At 37.5% G+C, this 19,751-nt stretch overlaps 1 protein-coding gene across 1 annotated transcript in view; it reads right to left on the reverse strand.

Moving 5' to 3' along the window:
* Positions 1 to 1,539: 1,539 nt before the first annotated feature.
* The window catches only part of mybpc3 (myosin binding protein C3), a 36,881-nt gene continuing 18,669 nt past the window's right edge, over positions 1,540 to 19,751 (reverse strand). The window contains exons 21-32 of the mRNA XM_089129545.1: positions 18,441 to 18,600; positions 17,888 to 17,992; positions 17,447 to 17,635; positions 15,020 to 15,154; positions 13,763 to 13,930; positions 12,589 to 12,677; positions 11,838 to 12,033; positions 11,477 to 11,616; positions 6,876 to 7,035; positions 6,563 to 6,699; positions 5,052 to 5,238; positions 1,540 to 1,880 (exon numbers count right to left, since the gene is read on the reverse strand). Of these exons, the coding sequence (XP_088985671.1) occupies positions 1,849 to 1,880; positions 5,052 to 5,238; positions 6,563 to 6,699; positions 6,876 to 7,035; positions 11,477 to 11,616; positions 11,838 to 12,033; positions 12,589 to 12,677; positions 13,763 to 13,930; positions 15,020 to 15,154; positions 17,447 to 17,635; positions 17,888 to 17,992; positions 18,441 to 18,600 (1,698 nt within the window). The 3' untranslated portion in view covers positions 1,540 to 1,848. The remainder of the gene's footprint in view (positions 1,881 to 5,051; positions 5,239 to 6,562; positions 6,700 to 6,875; positions 7,036 to 11,476; positions 11,617 to 11,837; positions 12,034 to 12,588; positions 12,678 to 13,762; positions 13,931 to 15,019; positions 15,155 to 17,446; positions 17,636 to 17,887; positions 17,993 to 18,440; positions 18,601 to 19,751) is intronic.

The following is a 19,751-nucleotide window of genomic DNA, read 5'->3' on the forward strand; positions in this document are numbered from 1 at the left end:
GATGTGCATCCCACAAATCTCCTTCAACTGCAAGATGCTATTCTATCAATATGGGCCAACATTTATTAAGGAACCGGTGAGTGCATATATCTAACTTATATATATATATATATATATAGTCTTACTGTTCTCAGCATTAGTACAAAAACGTTTTGCATTGAGTGTTTTCTCTGAAACATTTTAGTGTGACGTTCGTCTAAATTTATTTTTTATGTTAGGCCTACTCGTTACAGTAAAATGTCCATAATGTTTGAAAATTATAAAATGGAATGTTTAATTAATGTTCACATTCATATAGCCAATGACTTTATTTAATTGTTTATCTATTTTTGTATTTTTTTAAGAAAAACATTTGTAGAACATATTTCTATCAGCGGGACATGTAACGTTTAATCAGATCCAAAAATAATACTGTTTTTATTAAGCAAATACAGTATGTAATATTTTGGCCAGTTATAAAACCAGTTGTGAACAATTAAAGAAATACCAGTGTAGTGTGTGTGCACAAGGACAGAGACACAGCTGCTTACTTTTAATATGGAACAGGCCACCCAGTCATTTTAACACCTCGGCCATCATGGCATATCTGGGACTCATTTCAAACATTTCATCCTCTCCAATTGCCACTGGAGAAAATTCCAGAACAAAGCCATGCAGGCCACCCATGGTATCTATCTGCTCTCAGGATAAAACCACTGAGTTGACGCTTCAAGATAGACTGTGGGACATACTGACCTGTGCATAAAGAATGCCTTTGATAGCTGCACCACCCATACAGTAGATGTCCATAATAAAGGCTAGATGTCTTATGGCGGAGTCTCTATCATCATCACCAGCGGCCATCTTGTCACAGGCAAGCTTTCTGGCGGCTCTGTGGTACTTGATGTAAGATGAGTGATCAGCACGAACACAAATGCTCTTATCTCGTTGAAATCTTGACGGATTTACAAATGGTTTGGTTTCTTACAAACGCTATAAACTTGGCTATAATTCTGGATGATTATTCATGTATACACTTATTATTCATAAGTATTCAGTGTAATAACTACATCTCTGACATTTATAACAAACCAAACCGTTTGAAAATCTGTTGAAAATTGAGCAAGTGGTTATTTAAAAAGTAAATACACCATTAAAACACAATGTTACAAATGTGAGCAATCTGCCTGTGACAAGATAGCCGTCAGGTACAGACGTTGACCTCCATTGGCCAGCAGCGCAGACGAGACATCTAGCCCTTATTATGGATATCTATGGCGCCATCACTATGCATAGACACAAATAGACAGGAGACTGCGTCATCATGATGTATGGAAACTTCCGGTATAGACACTTGTCTTCCGCTCCCCGAGGGCATTGTTTCTCATGTAGCTAATTGCTAATTGATAGCGTCTGCTTGGTGACGCATGTATGTCGCAGTTCAAAGAAAAAGGAAATTTCTTGTGTGTTCGGGAAAAATGTGCTAAAATGCAAATGAGTAATATAATTATTTTAAGAATGTGTTCAAAAGAAAACCATATGATAACAATGAGCTTCAAGAAAACTCAACTTTATTTAACACGTTATATAACATCAAAGTGTGGATGACAAAATACTAGACCCTACAGCTGAGATCTTAAATACAGTAAAATGAAGTGAACAAAAATGAACCCAAGCAATAAAGAAAGGAAAACCACACCTAAGCACAAACCATGGGATGTTAGTGAGAAATGTAGAGCACAAGCAAAAGAAGAAAACCACTGAAATATTTCTTTGCTCTGTCATTTGATCACGGACACGTCATAGGGATCGGTTTCAGGAGACAGAAAAAGGATAGTGACACAGTTTCTCCAACCCATTACGTCTCTCTCATTTCTTGCTGTCTTCTTTTATGACAGGAGCTGCAGTGAAGTGAAAGAACCATTATTAGATTACATCCCTCATTTACAAGAAGAAAAAAAGACTACATCTGTAGAATCACCTCAAGTAAAATAATTCATTATACATCGAGTGATCTAAAACAAACCTGCATGCATTTCAGAGCTCCATCTTCAAAGTGGATGAACCCATTTTAGTTAATTTTGATCATGTACAACTGTACTGGACATTGTGAGTTAAGAAGTTTAATTTGAAATGAGTTACTCTTTCTAAATGTATAGACAGATAACCCATGTCTTATAAGTTATAGCATACAGGTCGAAAAACATGGATAAGTGCACCTGTTGAAATAATTTGGTGTCAATAAGATTTTTTTTTTTTAAGATAAAATAAAAAAATATATACTTTCATTCAGTAATGAGTATGGCACAATACATTGTTTAAAAGTGACAGTAAATACAAAAAAACTATGTCTGTTTCAAACTATGTTCTTTTGAACTTTCTATTTATTAAAAATCCTGAAAGAAAGTATCACGGTTTTCACACAATGGGCTCTATGCACGGCAGTATTTCCGGTGAAGGTTTAAGGATGCTCGATAACTTCCGCCGATCGTAGAGTCCAATGCAGTACAGAGAATTTATAGTGAATTTTATACTCCATGGTTATACTAAAGAAACGTTAGTCACAAAAACAATTAAAACAGACACCCCTCGTTGTGTTTATGCTTCTTTTTAAAATTATATTAAATAAACATAACTTTATATAAAATGACATCTAAACGTATGAAAGTTTCGTTTCAAAGACGGAAGGACAGTAAATTTTGAAGACTCTGCCATAATCCCGTTTTCCTCTGCTTTAATCTCCCCAACCGGAAACTGTAGAGCATACTTGCGTCAAATGCGGAACTTATGTGTGCATATAGCCCATTGCTGATAATAATAAGAAATGTTTCTTGAACACCAAATAAGCATATTACAATGATTTCTGAAGGATCTTGTGAAACTTTTTTTTCATTACAGTTATTGAAGATTGTAATAATATTTGACAATATTATTGTTTACTGTATTTTTGATCTTATAAATGCAGCCTTGGTGAGGATAAACAGTGCATTTCAAAAATATTAAAAAAAAAAAAAAATCTTACAGAGACCAAACTTTTGAACAGGTGTATGTGCAACACTTATATTAGTTCTGTCAGTATCAATATCTGGTGGCTCAGAGACCAAGGGTGCTTCTCATTTAGTGTCCTTCTTCACATCCTGTCTAATCTCCTCCATCTCAAGATACAAGGGAAGGATTCAAGGATTAGGCACAAGGACAAAGGCACCATAGAAACACACATTGAATACTTGTGTGTATATATATATATATATATATATATATATATATTCTAAACAAAGTTACAGAAAAGTTTGGATTGAAATCATAGGAGAAGAATGAATGTGTGTATCGTGTTTTTCAGCAAACGTCTTAATAGGATGCAAGCTTTAACTCTTCTCGCAGTGCTTTTAGAGAATAGATATGTCCTTCGAGATGGCGGAGTTCGATCGATGTCAGTATTGAAAAGCACCCAGACAGGCTGGATTCGAGACAGTGTTTGTTAGAGAAAGTGCATGCTGTGTGGGTGTGATTGCAACACATGGGGCACCATCATGCTTACCTTGGACACATTTCATACAGAGCAAACTTGAGCTTACTGTTTACTCACGCACTGAGGGAGTGAGGGCGGAAGGGAATGTGAAGGGAAACAGGAAGTAAGGAGTAGGTATTAAAGTTTGACACACATCAGGAATCATGGATCACTAGAAAGAGATCCATTCTGGACCTTCAGGTACACCTATATGTCCAATCTAACAGTTATTAACCACAATGAAACATTTGAATATATGCCAGGACATCTCATCCATGTTTCTTTTGAGTAAAAAATGCCGTCACATTTTTTTTTTCTAACTCACAGCAGCCTCCGTATAAACATTTTATAAAATAAAAATAAAATGTTAATGCAGCATGGATGGATTTTGATCTACATGTCTCAGCAGATATCTTTCATTTGATCATAAGACTGTGCTCTTATGTTCAGCGGTCATTCATGTGAGTTTCATTCATTCACAGTTACATACACTACCATTCAAACATTTCAGATCGGTGTGAATTTTAATGTTTTTTTTTTGTTTGTTTGTTTTTTTAAAACTCTTCAGCACATAAAGGCTGCTTTTTTATCCAAAATACAGCAAAAACAGTAATATTGTGGAATATATTTATAGAATCATTACTCCAGTCTTCAGTGTCACATGATCCTTCAAAAATCAACCTAATTTGCGGATTTGCTGTTCAATAAACATTTATTATTATTTTCAATGTTGAAAAAAGTTATGTAATTTTTTTTCAGGATCATTTGATGAATAGAAATTTCAAAAGAACAGCATTTGTCTGAAATAGAAATCTTTTTTTAACATCATACACAACCATTTTTTTGTTGTTGTTGTTTTAATATATATATTTTTTTGTATTCAGCAAGGATGCATTACATAGAACAAAAGTGAATGTCAAAACCAGTATAATGTTACAAAAGCTTTCTATTCATTAAAGAATCCTGAAAAAAATCAACATTGATAATAAAAAGACATTTTACTTGAGTAGCAAAGAAAGTTTGCTGCTCAATGAAGAATTGAATGATAGCTCAGAATGATTTCTGAAGGATCTTGTGCTGCTGAAAATTCAGCTTTGTCATGAAAGGAATAAATTACATTTTAAAATATGTTCAAATAAAATGTAAAAATATTTCCCAATATTATTGTTTTTGGATCACATAAATGCAGCCTTGGTGAGCAGAGGAGACTTCCTTTACAAACATTAAAAAAAATACCAATCTAAATCTTTTGAACTAGATAGATAGATATATAGAGATGAAAAAAAACACAGAAAAAAAACAGATAGATAGATAGATAGATAGATAGATAGATAGATAGATAGATAGATAGATAGATAGATAGATAGATAGATAGATAGATAGATAGATAGATAGATAGATAGATAGATAGATAGATAGATAGATAGATAGATAGATAGATAGATAGATAGATAGATAGATAGATAGATAGATAGATAACAATGAGACAATTTTCAATGAGACATCAACCAAATGATGCTAAGTAAATCTCTCAGTCGCTCTTGAGCAAGAGGCAAGTACTTACAGCGAACTTCCAGTTTGCATTCTACTAAGTCTTCTCCGCTGGCGTTGACCGCCTTACACATGTACACACCTCCATCAAACGGACACGGCTTACGGATCTCCAGAGTCAGCACACCCTGATTGCTGAACATACGATACTTGGCCTCGTTTGTAATGTCCATCTTGTTTTTGTACCATGTGATTTTAGGCTGCACAAAACAATGAGATGTAAGTAGAAACAGATTATCTTTCAAATTCTCTTACATAAACATAATGATAGATGAGACAGCTCTCCAAATCTATTGCCATTTCTTTCTTCGAACCTGCTAACATCTGGGTTAAGATACTAGTATATTTATCAGAATTATGTGAAAAACAAAATGAAGCCGTCAAACATTTCAAGAGCAGGGTAACATGATTCTGTGTTTTTGTAATTTCCACATGGTCAAAATAAATAAGATTAATTTAAACTCTTACAAGGTTGGGCATTTTCCACTTCTACAAGTCAATATCTGTGAGAACAAAGTGAGGACTTTTGTGATGTAAAGCCGACTGTGAGCCGAAGCCATTAGTGACCTCACTGATGCTCTTGTGTCTGAATGAGAGCAAAAGCCCATTCACATTCCTTTCAGTTGAAAACGAAATGCTACACTCTCAGAAAAAAAAGGTACAAAAGCTGTCAATGGGACTGTACCTTTTCAAAAGGTAAACTTTTGTCCATTTTAGGTGCTAATATGTACATTTTAGGTGCTAATATGGACATTTTAGGTGCTAATATGGACATGTAGGTGTTAATATGGACATTTATTTGCTAATATGTACATTGTAGGTGCTAATATGGGCATGTGTTAATATGGAGCTTTATTTGCTAATATGTGCATTTTAGGTGCTATATAAATTTTAGGTGCTAATATGGACATTTATGTGCTAAAATGTACATTTTAGGTGCTAAAATGTACATTTTAGGTGCTAATATGTACATTGTAGGTGCTAATATGGAAATGTAGGTGTTAATATGGACATTTATTTGCTAATATGTACATTTTAGGTGCTAATATGGGCATGTGTTAATATGGAGCTTTATTTGCTAATATGTGCATTTTAGGTGCTATATAAATTTTAGGAGCTAATATGGACATTTATGTGCTAAAATGTACATTTTAGGTGCTAAAATGTACATTTTAGGTGCTAATATGTACATTGTAGGTGCTAATATGGAAATGTAGGTGTTAATATGGACATTTATTTGCTAATATGTACATTTTAGGTGCTAATATGTACAGTTTAGGTGCTAATATGGACATTTAGATGCTAATATGTACATTTTAGGTGCTAATATGTACCATTAAGGTACTTATATGCACCCTTTAGGTACAAAAGTGTACCTTTTAAAAAGGTACAGCCCCAGTGACAGCCTTTGGACCTTTTTTTCTGAGAGTGAAACAAGCACAAATGAGTGTGATATTTTGTGCTCGTACTTTTGGCTATATGCAGTAGTGCATAACCATTGATAGTAAGGTCACAAATGCTCACTTTAGGGATGCCTCTTACGGAGCAGCTGAGTGTAGCGTTGTAGCCGGATATAACTGAGCGATTCATGAGAGGATGTGTGAACTTGGGGGCCTCAGAGAAATCATGATCTTTGTAGGAAGGATGCTTATAAACAATGCCTGAAAAGAGAACCAACACATTTTATCAGGTGATCTGGGTGAGCAACATGGGAATTAGAAAGATTTCAAATACTAACAGCCAAACCACCAAATTCAAGCAGAAGTATTCTTGCTATGTACACTGCATACTAGTGAGCAGACATGAGAATCTAGTGTATCTGGGCACAAATGGTCACCTGTTTTCTGGATGTAGGCACTGTCTTTGGAAAGGCAAGGGTCTGGACTCAGACCCACCATGTTTATGGCGTACACACGAAACATATACTCATTCCCCATGATCAGGTCTGATATCACACAATTAGTGCGACGATACTGTTCATACACAGTGTACCATTCCTGCAAAGAAAAGAAAAAACAAATAAACGTAGTCACATATTGTGTACCACATTGAGAGACACCCTTTACCCTGTTTAAAAGCTTTATCCTTCTCTGAAACTGACTATAACATTAGGACAAAAATATCTGTTTTGTGGAAATAATTAAAATATCCATAAAATGATAAATTATTTTATAGATACTTAAACTACCGTTCAAAAGTAAAAAGAAAAATAAATCAATACTTTTATCCAGCAATGATGCATTCAATTAATCAATACCCAGATAGCAAACTGACATTGAATCAACGTGGAAATATGACATCGAAACAACGTTGATCTGACATTGTTTTGCTCATCGAATTAACCTTGAACCAACGTCAGACGCGTCATTCTTTCAAAACTAACGGAAAATCAACTTGAAATCAACGCGTTGTTTCAACGTTATGAAAGCAAACCAATTTTCGATTTTCATTTAGCTTTGAAGAATGCCGCGTCTGACGTTGGTTCAACGCTAATTCGATGAGCAAAATCAACGTTGTTTCAATGTCATGAGAGACGTCGTTTCCACGTTGATTCAATGTCAGTTTGCTATCTGGGTAGTTAAAGTAAAAGCAGGTATTGTAACAAAAGATTTGTATTAATCAAAGGATGCATCAAAATTTCCACAAAAATATTAAGCAGCACAACTCAGTGTTTCAACACTGATATTAATGAGAAATGTTTCTTGAGCACCAAATCAGCATATTAACTCTCTCTTTTAAAGTAGCCAGCGCCAGCATTTTTGATAATTTTCACAAAATGTTCATGAATATTTTGTTGTATGAATATCTGATCTCTGAACATGCAATATATCAAAAGAAAAAGTGGAGCCTAGAATTAAAAAAAAAAAACAGAGCTAGAAAAAACGCCATGTTTTTGTTTTAATCAACACTTGAATGTGGGTTTCATTAAAAGCAAAAAGCTGAGAAAATGAGATTCACAAGGATGATTAAAAACAGATGGAGTAGATCGAGTCAATCAACACCTTCAAAGCATCACAGTCCTGTACATTTCATTCAGTAACAGCACAGTCCCAAGACGTCATATAACTGACGTCTGACGTCTTTTGACCATAGGCCTATGTCAACATCCACCTTTTTAGTTCCCCCCGTCTCTGTATTTTGGTTTAGTCCAGTGTCTCAGTTTTCCCGCTCCTCGTTTGTGTTCAGTTTCTCCACCTGTGTCTAGTTAATTTGCCCCAGCTGTGTCTTGTTCCCATGATCAGTTCTCAGTGTATAAAAACCCAGTGTTCTCCCTCACTCCTGGTCGTTTATTGTATGTTGCGTTTATCTTGTATGTGTAGGATTCTCCTGAGTTCTTTGATCGTTAAATTCCTATCAGTTGTTATTCCTCGTCTCCTTGTGCTTCCTGCAGCCTATCGTGACTCATTTTAAAATATGAAAACAAGAAAACTTTTAAATTGTAATAATAGTTCACAATATTAGTTTTACTGTATTTTTTTAAATGTACAATATGTAAGATTTTTGTAACAAAATATCAAAAAATCAATTGCACAGTGTGATATATTTCGTGCAGTTGTGTACTTACAATATCCCAAAAGTTCCCAAAGATTTTTAATTTCAGAGAAATTCCAATTTTAAATAATGGCTTATCCCTGTTCACTCGTCACCTGTCAATGACGTAATATCTGCGTAACCCCTGGTTTCCGCTCATACATGGTGACAGATACATAGCTGTCAACTTTGAACATTGAAAATAAGGGAGATATCCCGGAATCCATCGCCAAAATAAGGGATTTTTTACATTATTAAGAGCATATATAAATATATATATATTTTATTCCTATGTTATGCTATGACCTCTGTAGTGGACACCAGGACTCGATTGTTTAAAAAAAAATGACATGAAAATATATATAGGCAAAAATAATGGGAATATTTGAAAAATAAACATCGTTTTTTTTTTTTTTTTTTTTGCCTGGAAACGCTTCCAACACGCTTGCGTGTCGCGTGAAAAGTGGGCATCTCTGGTTTTATTTCTAGCATGCACGCGTTTGCGTGTGTCACATAGGCCGTGTGCAAGCTCTAATCTGCTAACATGTAAAATAGTAAAATAGTACTATTACAGTAAAATAAAAGTAAAATAAAAACGGTCACGCCACGCAGCTGAGACGCACGCAGCCAGTGTGTCTCCGCCCAGCGCGCGCAGCGCTGCATCCGAGTATGAACGACTTCAAGCCGAATATGTCCGAGCTTTTGCGTCTCACACAATCAGAGCGTAAAAATACGGGATATTTTACGGGAAAATACTAAAACGGGAAGACAGCGGGGAAAGAGATAAAATACGTGAGAAACCCGGAAAAAACGGGAGGGTTGACAGCTATGGACAGATATGGCATTTATAATTAAATGTCCTCATTCCTTTATATCCATGGGACTCACGTGTGGCGCTGATGTCTGTCTCTCCTTAGCAATCGTGCAATGTTTCATCATACCAGTCAAGTTAAAAATATAAATGTATTTACTCATCCATAAACATTATTAGAGATCCATCAGCATGACGACAAGTTCCATAATTCCGCTTATGAGTCATCAACCTACGCCTTTGTAATTATAAGAGATTAGCGACCCCTAGCAGCAAAAAAATAATACATGTTGTAGCTTTAATCAAATATATGCATTCTAGGTGAGCAAAAGACACTTATTTCAAAAACATTACAAAATCTCACCAAGCCCAAACTTTTCAAAAGTAGTGTATTAAAATGTATTATTTTGTTTCGGCTATGTTTTAATCATATTTATTTATTTATGGCAGGGTGGGGGTTGCATTGGATTTAACTGTTTGTACACGTTTCATGGTTGTAGCCAATGTGTATGTTCATTCAGAAATGTAAAATTTATTTTAAAGCTCAAACATTATTTTTTTTATCCTTTTTTTTTTCATCTTAACTATAAAAATAGGCATAAAACACTGCATGTTCATGTTCATTGTGAACCACTTTGTCATATGGTCACCAGCAAGCAGTGTGTGGCTATACTATGGCACCAATTATCCGTGCTAATCTAAAACATTGTCACGTGGCTCTCAGATGTCTGAATACACCACTGTAAAATCATTCCGTCCATTGTTATTGAAGTAGACAATGGGGAAAACGTTGTAGGATTGCTTAGCACATGAATTAAGCCGAAGTGTCATTACTATGTCAGTGGGAGCAGTAGATGCAGAAGCAGGTAAATGGCCTGCCTATGAGTGTGCCCCAAGGCCTGCAGCCTAAAGAGCTTTTATATTTAGCAGCAGAGCATCTCCGATTTCTGATTGAGATTGTCCTGTGAAACCTGATAATTCGTTGTCTTCCTGCCTGCTGCTCTGAACACAGCGAGAAGAATAGACTGGCTTTAGTAACAATGTGAGGTGAAACCCAAACCGGGTGCTTTTTATTTAGCTGCTAACTTTAGTGGCTCAAGAGTACAAAGGGGTAAAGAGAGCAATATAATGACAGCACTTAAATCAGGGCAAGGCCGTGGGCTAAGATTACAGCATGCCTCCACCGAAGGGGGCACAGGTGCCATGGAGTGGTGAACGGTAGGGGTCATTTTGGAGCTTTGTGTACTGGATGTTCTGGATGCTGTTCCTCTACCCCTCAATTCAGTGCCACTGGCCAACTGTATATCACGAGAGAGGCCATAAACTCAGAATGTCCCTGCAATGCTGTGCCACTGATGAATAGTGTACATACATGACTAAATTACAGTGATCACAAGCTTAGCTGCTTTAGATAGACGTTGGTCGGCTGTCGGCGTAGGGAGGCTTACAAACCCACTAACTCTCTCTTTTTCCTCAAATTCTTGCTCTGAGTCTGAGTTTTACTACTAACAGTGCTCAGTTCAAATTTAGATTTGCTCTGAAAGTTAGTCTAGCAAAGAGCTCATTCAAGCCCATTTCCAATCCGACGAAATCGCGGCACCAATTAGAAACGTTGGGCAGGCTTTACACGATGACGACAGCGCTGGGATTTTGAAGCTGATTTTGTAGCCTACATTAGAAAGATTGATGCCGCCGTCGAACATCATTTGTTCGAATCAGCTGTCATGTCTGTTTTAAGTGATTTGAACGTTTCCTTTTTGTTAAAAACCGAGCAAGGAACAACACTCGGATGTTGGCAGCCGCTCTGCATACGTCATCTCCTTCATCGCTCTGAATGGTTTTAGGCCTACCCGTGACGTCCGTTGGTGACGCCCCTCTGGAAATGATTTGTCTATGACGTTTTGCCAGACCATAACTCAGTTACAACTGAGAATGGTCTGGTTTTAACCAGGCTAGCTCAGCAGGGGTGCAGAGATCTCTAACAGTACACACAGTATCTATAACTAAATTTTAAAGAGAACAGGTAGGGCAGTCATTTTCAAAATAAAATAATTTTCCATTTCAGCAAAATGCCTAGTTTGCAGGTTTGGGTTTACCATGGTTTTCTTGTCAGCCTTCTGGATGGTGTAGCCTATGATGTCACAGTTGCCATTGTCCTTGGGTGGTTTCCACTCCAGGGCAACGTTGAAGCCCCAAACATCCATCACCTTCAAACTTTGGGGTGGGCCTGGCAGGTCTGACATTAGAAGAGACCGAAATGTGTTGAGGTGTTTACTGATGCAAACAAAGACATAAGTAGGCTACTATGTAAAAGAAAACGCTTTCTGTTACTGTGAACAGAAACTGTGAACATTGTACTGTACGTAATTACTACATGTTCTTCTTGGGGAACTGTGTCAGATCCTGTCAAAAATACAGGTTAAACTGACTGCTAACAAACAGATCCTAGTAACTTACCAACAATCTGTATATTCACAGTGGCTTTGTCCTCCACATTCTCAATTTGCACTTGAACATCATACTTCCCAGAATCCTTTCTCTCAGATCTCCTGATGAAGAGGATGGTATCAGTGTCGCTGTTTCTTATGCTGACCATCTTAGTGTCCAGAGGCTCATTGTTTTTTGTCCAGGTTACTTGCGGCCGTGGTTTCCCCTTAAAAGTGGGTGAATAATGCGTCAAGACATCCCACTAACTACTATATTACTGATAAGAAACATAAAAAGTACTTATGTTATGACAAAAATGGACGGATGGATGGATGGAGATGTTTTAGACACTAGAGTTCCCTAGGTGTGTTAAAGCTTCTATTTAGCCTCGTGTATGCAGCCTCCTTCATTGTATTTCAGCCATAGAGTACAGTGTATTTCTACTGTACAGTGAAAGGATGAAGATCTATGTTTCACAAACTGGGTTCTGTGAACAAACAAGTGGACAAGTTGCAGTCTAGCTAAACACTGAAGCTCTGGCTGATGGAAACTGTTGGAGGTCAAAGTCTGTATCAAAAGAGGACAGCCAATGACAAATAATGCAGTTGGATACAGCAATAGAGAACTTTGCTGGATCTTTTCACAGCACTCAGAGGATGCCTGCCAAGAAATTAATCTAAATTGTTTGCATTTGAAAGAGGTTCAAATGAATTATTCACATGTTCTGCGGCATAATTTTGTTAAGTATTTGCATGTTACAAACACAGATGACTTTTCTCACCTGGAAGGGGATTACCAGGTTAATCGTTTCTCCTACTTTCTTGATGAGTGTTTGACGAAGGTTACGGGGAAGCCAGATTTTGGGCCGCTCTGCAACAAGAGAATGTAAGTGATTCATGAAGATAATAGCCTATCTTGCCCTTTCCCATCTAATTTCCTTCCCAACACTAGAATATAGTGTGATGTAATAGATGGATCTTCACTTAAAAATAAAGTTTATTTGTCTCAACATTACCATATATAAAAGACTGTTGTCATCATGACTGTTCTCATTAAGTGTCATTCGGTAAATTGTGACACTTTTAATGCAAAGTTGACATTGTTTAAAATGTCTTTGTTATGACAACTTGACATTAACAAAGACAGAAATGTCTTTGTTATGGCAACTTGACATTAACCAAGAAATCATAACTAGTCCAACGTGTTCCACTTTACTTGAGGTAGGGGGAAATATTAATGACACTGTTGTTAAAGCATTTGACAGTGTAATAACCCTTAATGACATCTTTATAACTAGTACAATGTGTTCCACTTTACTTGAGGACAAGTAAAATATTCATGTCACAGTTATAATGGTGTCATGATGACAACCAAAGTTAAAACCAACCATAACATATGACAGGGACAGGGTAATGGCAAAGCTAAATTAGACCTGTTATGACATATTTGAAATATTGTCAATATTTATATTTGAATATATGAAATTATTTGAAATTCTTGCACCGCTATTTCTGCCGAAATTCTGCCCCAATATTTGAAATTCTTGCACAGCTCTGCTGCACTCCATTATGGAGCAATGCACATTGTTAGGATGATAAAAAGGTTTAAAAGTTAAATTTTTATTCTGGTCAGACTCAGAGGTCTAACAGCACACGTTGATGTCAAAATGATTGAGATGGCTCAATCAAATCAAAGTAGGCGGGGTTTACTGTTCACAAAACCAGAGCGTGAATTGAAGTGAAAAGCATCAGTTCAATGTTGAAAGAGAGTGAGAGATGTAATATCGAAACATTTAATACACCTTTTACGATAGAAATGTTAAACCACTGACAGTAACATCCAGTGATGCAAAATACTCGGATGAAAAATGATTATTTCCCAACTAGAACTAGGTAATGATCCCATGATGGGCTAGCCTAACATTTTGAGATTATTCTCTGTCTTATAAGACTCACGCATGATTTCACGGATGGTGACTGCTTGTTGCAGTGTGGCTGGAGAGCTTGGGCCTGCCATGTTATATGCTCTCACGCGGAACTGCATCTTCTCTCCTGTTGGCAGGTCACGGATGATCACAGAGGTCCTATCTGTGAGACCCGAAAATGCAGGGATCCATTCATCAGCTATAGAGATGAAATAAAGTTTTTAGACACAGAATATTGAGGATTTATTATAAAAAGCATTTTGATGCCGTTGAAAATAATGTTTTTACACCAGGATTGCTAAAAGTAAGAAATAAATACTTGTGCATTGTAACATGAGTAGATGTAAAATAGGTTTAATGGAGATACATACAGTTCAAAATGTTTGAGGTCAGGAAGAGCAAAAATGTTCTATTTCAAATTAATGCTGTTCTTTTAAACTTTCTATTCCTCAAAGAAACCTTCAAACGAATAAACTGCATTGTACTGTAAAATACATTAAAATAGGAAACAGTAATAATGGTTCTGAATATTTCTTTTTTGTTGTATTTTTGCCGTAAAAATGCAGCCTTGGTGAGCATTAGAAAAAAATCTTACCGAACCCAAAATTTTGAACAGTTGTGTACAGTTGTGTTCATAATTATTGGCACTCCTAATAAATATGATCAAAGATGTCTGTAAAAATAAAACTCCATTGTTCATCCTTTTGATCTTTCATTCAAAAAAATCGCAAAATTCTAACCTTTTATTGAAGTGAAAAGAATATAAAGTGGGGATGAGTGATTCACATTATGAAATAACGTCAACATTCGTGTATCTCAATCAACATTCGTGTATCTCAACATTTTTTTTTTGCTGCACATAAGTGCAATATTCTTTTGTTTTACTCCTTGTGACGAATGATTTAGGGAATTTGGCTTTTGTGTTGCTCATATTTATACACTTTTGAAACAAGTCATAGCTAGACAATTTCATGTTCCATGTCACCCTGGTGTGCTAAAACAATTTAAATATTAATGGTAATATACTTCAGAGATAATTTACTCTAGGGGTCTAGGGGTGAAAATCTAGGGGTGCCAATAATTGTGGCTAACTTTGTTTAATTTCATAAAGTGAGTTCCCCCCCACTTTCAATTATTTTACTTATCAATGAAAGGTTAGATTTTTGCACATTTCTTTAATATTTATGAGATGCCAATAATTCTGACCACAGCTGTACTCTCTTGATAAATGTAATTCTGTGGAATCTGTGGGCTTTCTAATTTAGCTAAGCTTTTAACTTTGACTTACAGCCTTCCTTGCAGTACTCAACCCCATAGCCTTCAAGCTCAGCTGAGCCTATCCTCTCTGGAGTCCTCCATTTCAGCGAAATAGAGGTATCACTGATGTCATCAACACACAGGCCAATGGGCTCGCTGGTAGGAGCTGTAGACAGGAAGTTTTAAGAATGAGATGTGTTCCACTAAAAAGAAATGATGTTCTTGTATCAGCAGCTGGAGTAAATGCATAGACTGACACGACTTTCTTTCCATTATCACTTTAGCCAATAAACTGTTTTATATTTTTGCACCTATGATATTGTACTAAATGTTTGCTTTGCTAAACCTCTTGTGTGTGAGGTATTTTGAGTGCACACATTTTCTGTATTACATTTATGCACTGTTACTAAGCCATCAAATACAGAGATAGTACTGAAGACTTTTTACAACATGGTTGGATTTACCTAGACTTATCACCCTGGCCTCCAATAAAATCTTACTCAATAATGTCAGAAGAGCATAGCATTGTCCAGCCCGTTCTCATCCCAAGGCGTCATACAGTAATACGATGCTTTTGCCAAAGCGTAGACATCCAACGCACATGGCACCCTTTAACGTCAATATGAGACGCAGATATATATATATATATATATATATATATATGGGGCAGAAGGCGCCTCCTAGTGGACTAACCCTACCCCAGACCTAAACCTACCATACTCGGTGCGTGTTATATTGACGCTAAAGGGTGCCATGTGCGTTGGATGCCTATGGATGTTGTGACGCCTTGGGATGAGAATGCGTTGCATTGTCACAAGCCAAGCAGCCATAGAAATAGAAGCAAGGTTCATCATCTCTACCTCACAGTAAGCCTTTTCTTACAGACAAGAATAACCAACATTCCTTGCATGAGTCTGAGGTTGACTAGGTCAGAGGTGATAAGGGCCTCCTGAAGATATACATGCTTTCTACTGTGATTTGCAAGCAAGCTTCAGTCTAAAATGTTTGTGCCATATTTAAGCGGCAATGACATGCCCATGAACTTGCAGCAAATCCAAGTACATCTATTCTTATTTAGCATGAGTAGCCTACAGTTACTTTTCCTTGAAATGCAAACAACCGTTTATCACTTTAAATAGGACAATTGAATTTTAGCTGAAATAAAACAATGAGGCTTCAGTTATTCAGGCCTTAAGGTGTGGTTACATTTACTATTGTTCAGCAAAGTTTCATAGTCATTTCAATAGGAAATTGTACAATCGGGAATTTCACTTAAAGGTGAAAGATTTCCGTATGCAGAATTTCCATTGCGTTCAGGTACATCACTACTCTATTGACAATGAACCTTCTTTACTGACTGAATTTCGCTAACGTTTGCATGCAACCATTCACGCAAAACCACTCGCGTATTCAAATTCTACATGCTCAATTCAACAAAATAAAAGCTAAGCACGTCATTGAGATATAAAGAGATATAAAGATGTCATAGAGACTGACACAACCCCTGTACTAATACGCTCCCCAAAAGATTGTTAGAAATGGACCCCTACTGCCAACAGGTTCAGGCTCTGGTTCCGGCTCTGGTGGGGGGGCTGCTTCTGCAGATGGTACCGCCTCCTGTTCTGTTGGTGCTGCTTCTGCTGGAGAAGCTCCATCTTCAGGAGGAGCAGGAGCTGCGACCTCACCAGCTAGAGGTACAGGAGCTTCAGCACTGCCCTCTTGTGCAGGTTCTTCTGGAGGAGGTGTTTCTGGCTCCGGCTCTTTGGTTTCTGCTGGAACATCGGGCACCGGATCGGCCGGTGGTGTCTCAGCTGGTGGTGCCTCAGCTGGCGGTGCCTCAGCTGGCAGTGCCTCAGCTGGCTTCTTCTCCGCAGTCTTGGGGAGCATTGGTTTGGTCATTCTGCCACTGGATCACTACAGTCTAGTAAGTTTTCCGAGGAGAGCCTCCTGAAAAGTGTCTGTCCGCTCTGTAACACCTGCTGTGGTCTTCTCCTCTGGCCACAGTGACGCGACAGGGCAAGCAACAAAGAACGTGCACTGTCCTGCCCCCTCCTCTCTTTAAACAGTGCCACAGATACAGCTTTGTAGAGTTTTAACATGCCATTATTTATAGAGGAGGATGCCAAGGATAGTTTCCTAATCAGCTGTCTTGTAACAGACAATAGTCTACACAGATAACAATCCTTTTAACGCAGCTCGCTAGAAGATAATGTGAAAGATGATATGCAAAATTTAAACTGAAAGGACCTTTTTCTGAGCAGTTTAACACACCCTGTAGAATGGACCAATTAGATGAATGGCGAGATGTGTCTAAGTCATTCTACATGTCTGGAGATGAACAGCAGCCAGTACCTATTACATTTCAATATTGGTAAAAGGGGTCAAAAAGAACAGCAAGGGGAAACAAACGTGTCCCTTATGAATAAGTAAAGTTATAAATCAAAGCAGTGGAACTCACCAACTGGCACAAACGGCTGGGAGGCGGCACTGGGCCGTGACATGCCGATGGCGTTTACTGCATAGACGCGCATCTCGTAGGCCACGCCCTCAATCATTTTCTTGGCCTCATATGTTGTCTCTTTATAAGGATCAAAATTGAGTCTCATCCATCTATAGCTCTTTTTCTTCTTCCTTTCCAGGACATAACCTTAGAAGACATTAAGAACACACTGTTTCCTAAAGTGCACATTGAAAAGGAGATTTTCAGACTTTTCGCCCATGTAATTACGTCATTTTTCCGAATATCTAGGTTGTATAGGTTTACATAACTTAACTTAACTTCAAGTTATGGTGTTTGTGTTAGTTAGTGGTTGAGAGAAACTAATTTATAGGTCAGAACTTGTAATGATGTCTAAAAGAGTTACCGTTGATACAATATTAACTTTGTAAGGTATTTCACCTATAACTGGCTGACCACCATCAAAGAGTGGGAGATCCCATTGGACAATACAAGAATCTTCACCAACACTAAGGATTCTGGGAGCTTCAGGTGGATCTGGCACATCTGTAAAACATTAAAAGAGCAGTCAGACCATTTCTTTATAAGGGTCAAAGTGCGGTACAGCTAATATACAGTTACATCAAAGGCATTTTGCTCTCAAATGGCAGAACTCTGCTATTAATTTGAACGCACTGAAAACCTTATAATGGCAATACAAGAAGTAATCTGTTTCTGGAGTGATAATGAACATCCAGATCCAAAACAAGAGATCTCTCTGGACAGTTCAGTTCAGTTTGTGGCCTTTTTATGTATTGTATTTTATTATCTACAAAACAAGAAAGTGCAGTTCTGCTGTGTGCCAGAAGCCATGAAAAAAACTCCTAGAACTGTTCTAAGAAATCTAAAGAGCTTTCTGAGTTCATGTACAACATGGCCCGTAATAAAAGGGCCTAACTTCAGCCTCCTGGAGAACAGCTGGGAAGCGTACCCACACTAATGAGGTTAAGCTTACCAACAACTTTGACGTTAATGTCAGCTGTATCCTCTCCAGCAGGATTGCGTACAATGACAGAGTACACGCCCTCGTCCTGACGCTCCGCCCCCTCAATGGTAAAGATGCAATGGCCTTTGGTACTCTCCACATGGACACGCCCATCCGAATCTGTCAGTACCTGATTGACCAATCAAAACCATTTGTTAAAAAAATGGTCAGTGGTTTTCAATCTAGATCAGTCACATTCAGGCCCTCACATTCAACTCTGAATTTTCAAAACCAGGCAATCAGGAAAAGATCATAGAGAAAGATCTCATAATACTTGCCAAAACACTCATCACAATCTCAGATATTATACATTACCTGGTAAATACCTCCCTCTAGTTCCTATGAATGGAAGGTGCTTACCAATTATTTTCAAACTTTACACTTTATGAACATTAAATCATGAAAGACGCACTCACCTTGTAGACACAGTATTCTACAGAGTAGTGTGGGGTGTGTGAAACACTTGATGCTTTGTAGCAGTGTAGGGATTTCTGATAAGTTTTGTTTCAAAGTGATGCTTGTGTTAATGTTAGAGCAGCTTGTTTCCTTTGTACCCAGGGAAAGACAAACCACAGTTAAAGTAGAGAAGAAAGAACTAAACTGCACTACACTAAACACTGAAAAATTAAGAATGATTAAATATTGACTATAAAACATAATTATTAAATATATGAGTTCCTACGCTATCTCACGACCAATTCGTACGAATTCGACGAATGATTAAAAAGTGTCTAATTCGTAACAATTCGTACGATTTGTCTAAACCCACATGATGGGTAGGTTTAGGGGCGGGGTAAGGGGTAGGTCATTCGTACGAATTCATACGAATTGGCCAATTCGTAAAATATGTACAATTTAGCAAAACCGTACTAATTCGTACGAGTGAGGTCGTATGAATTGTTACGACTTAGCCACTTTTTAATCATTCGTCGAATTCGTACGATTTGAGATCGGGTTGGGAGTTCCCATGGAGTGTCTCCCTGGATGAAATCAATCAAGACTGCTTCATCATCATGCAGCATGGGTCAATAACAAGACATCCAACATCATAGCCAAAGCAAGAAGCATATAAGGCACAGATTGATGTACATTGTACAAGCAGTCGGGGATTGTTAAGGCCCGAACTCACTTCACCATTCTTCAGTATCCATGTGTGCTTCGGTTCAGGACGCGACTCTTCCTCCTTAGAGCTATCCTACATGAGCAGAGCAGAAGCGGTGAAGCCATGGCAACCAGGTCAGGGGGTTTAGTTAAGTGTGAGAAACTGAAGTGTCAACCTCT

This window comes from Pimephales promelas, chromosome 1 (assembly GCF_988280905.1).
Source record: "Pimephales promelas chromosome 1, fPimPro1.hap1.1, whole genome shotgun sequence".
Taxonomy (NCBI): Eukaryota; Metazoa; Chordata; class Actinopteri; order Cypriniformes; family Leuciscidae; genus Pimephales; species Pimephales promelas.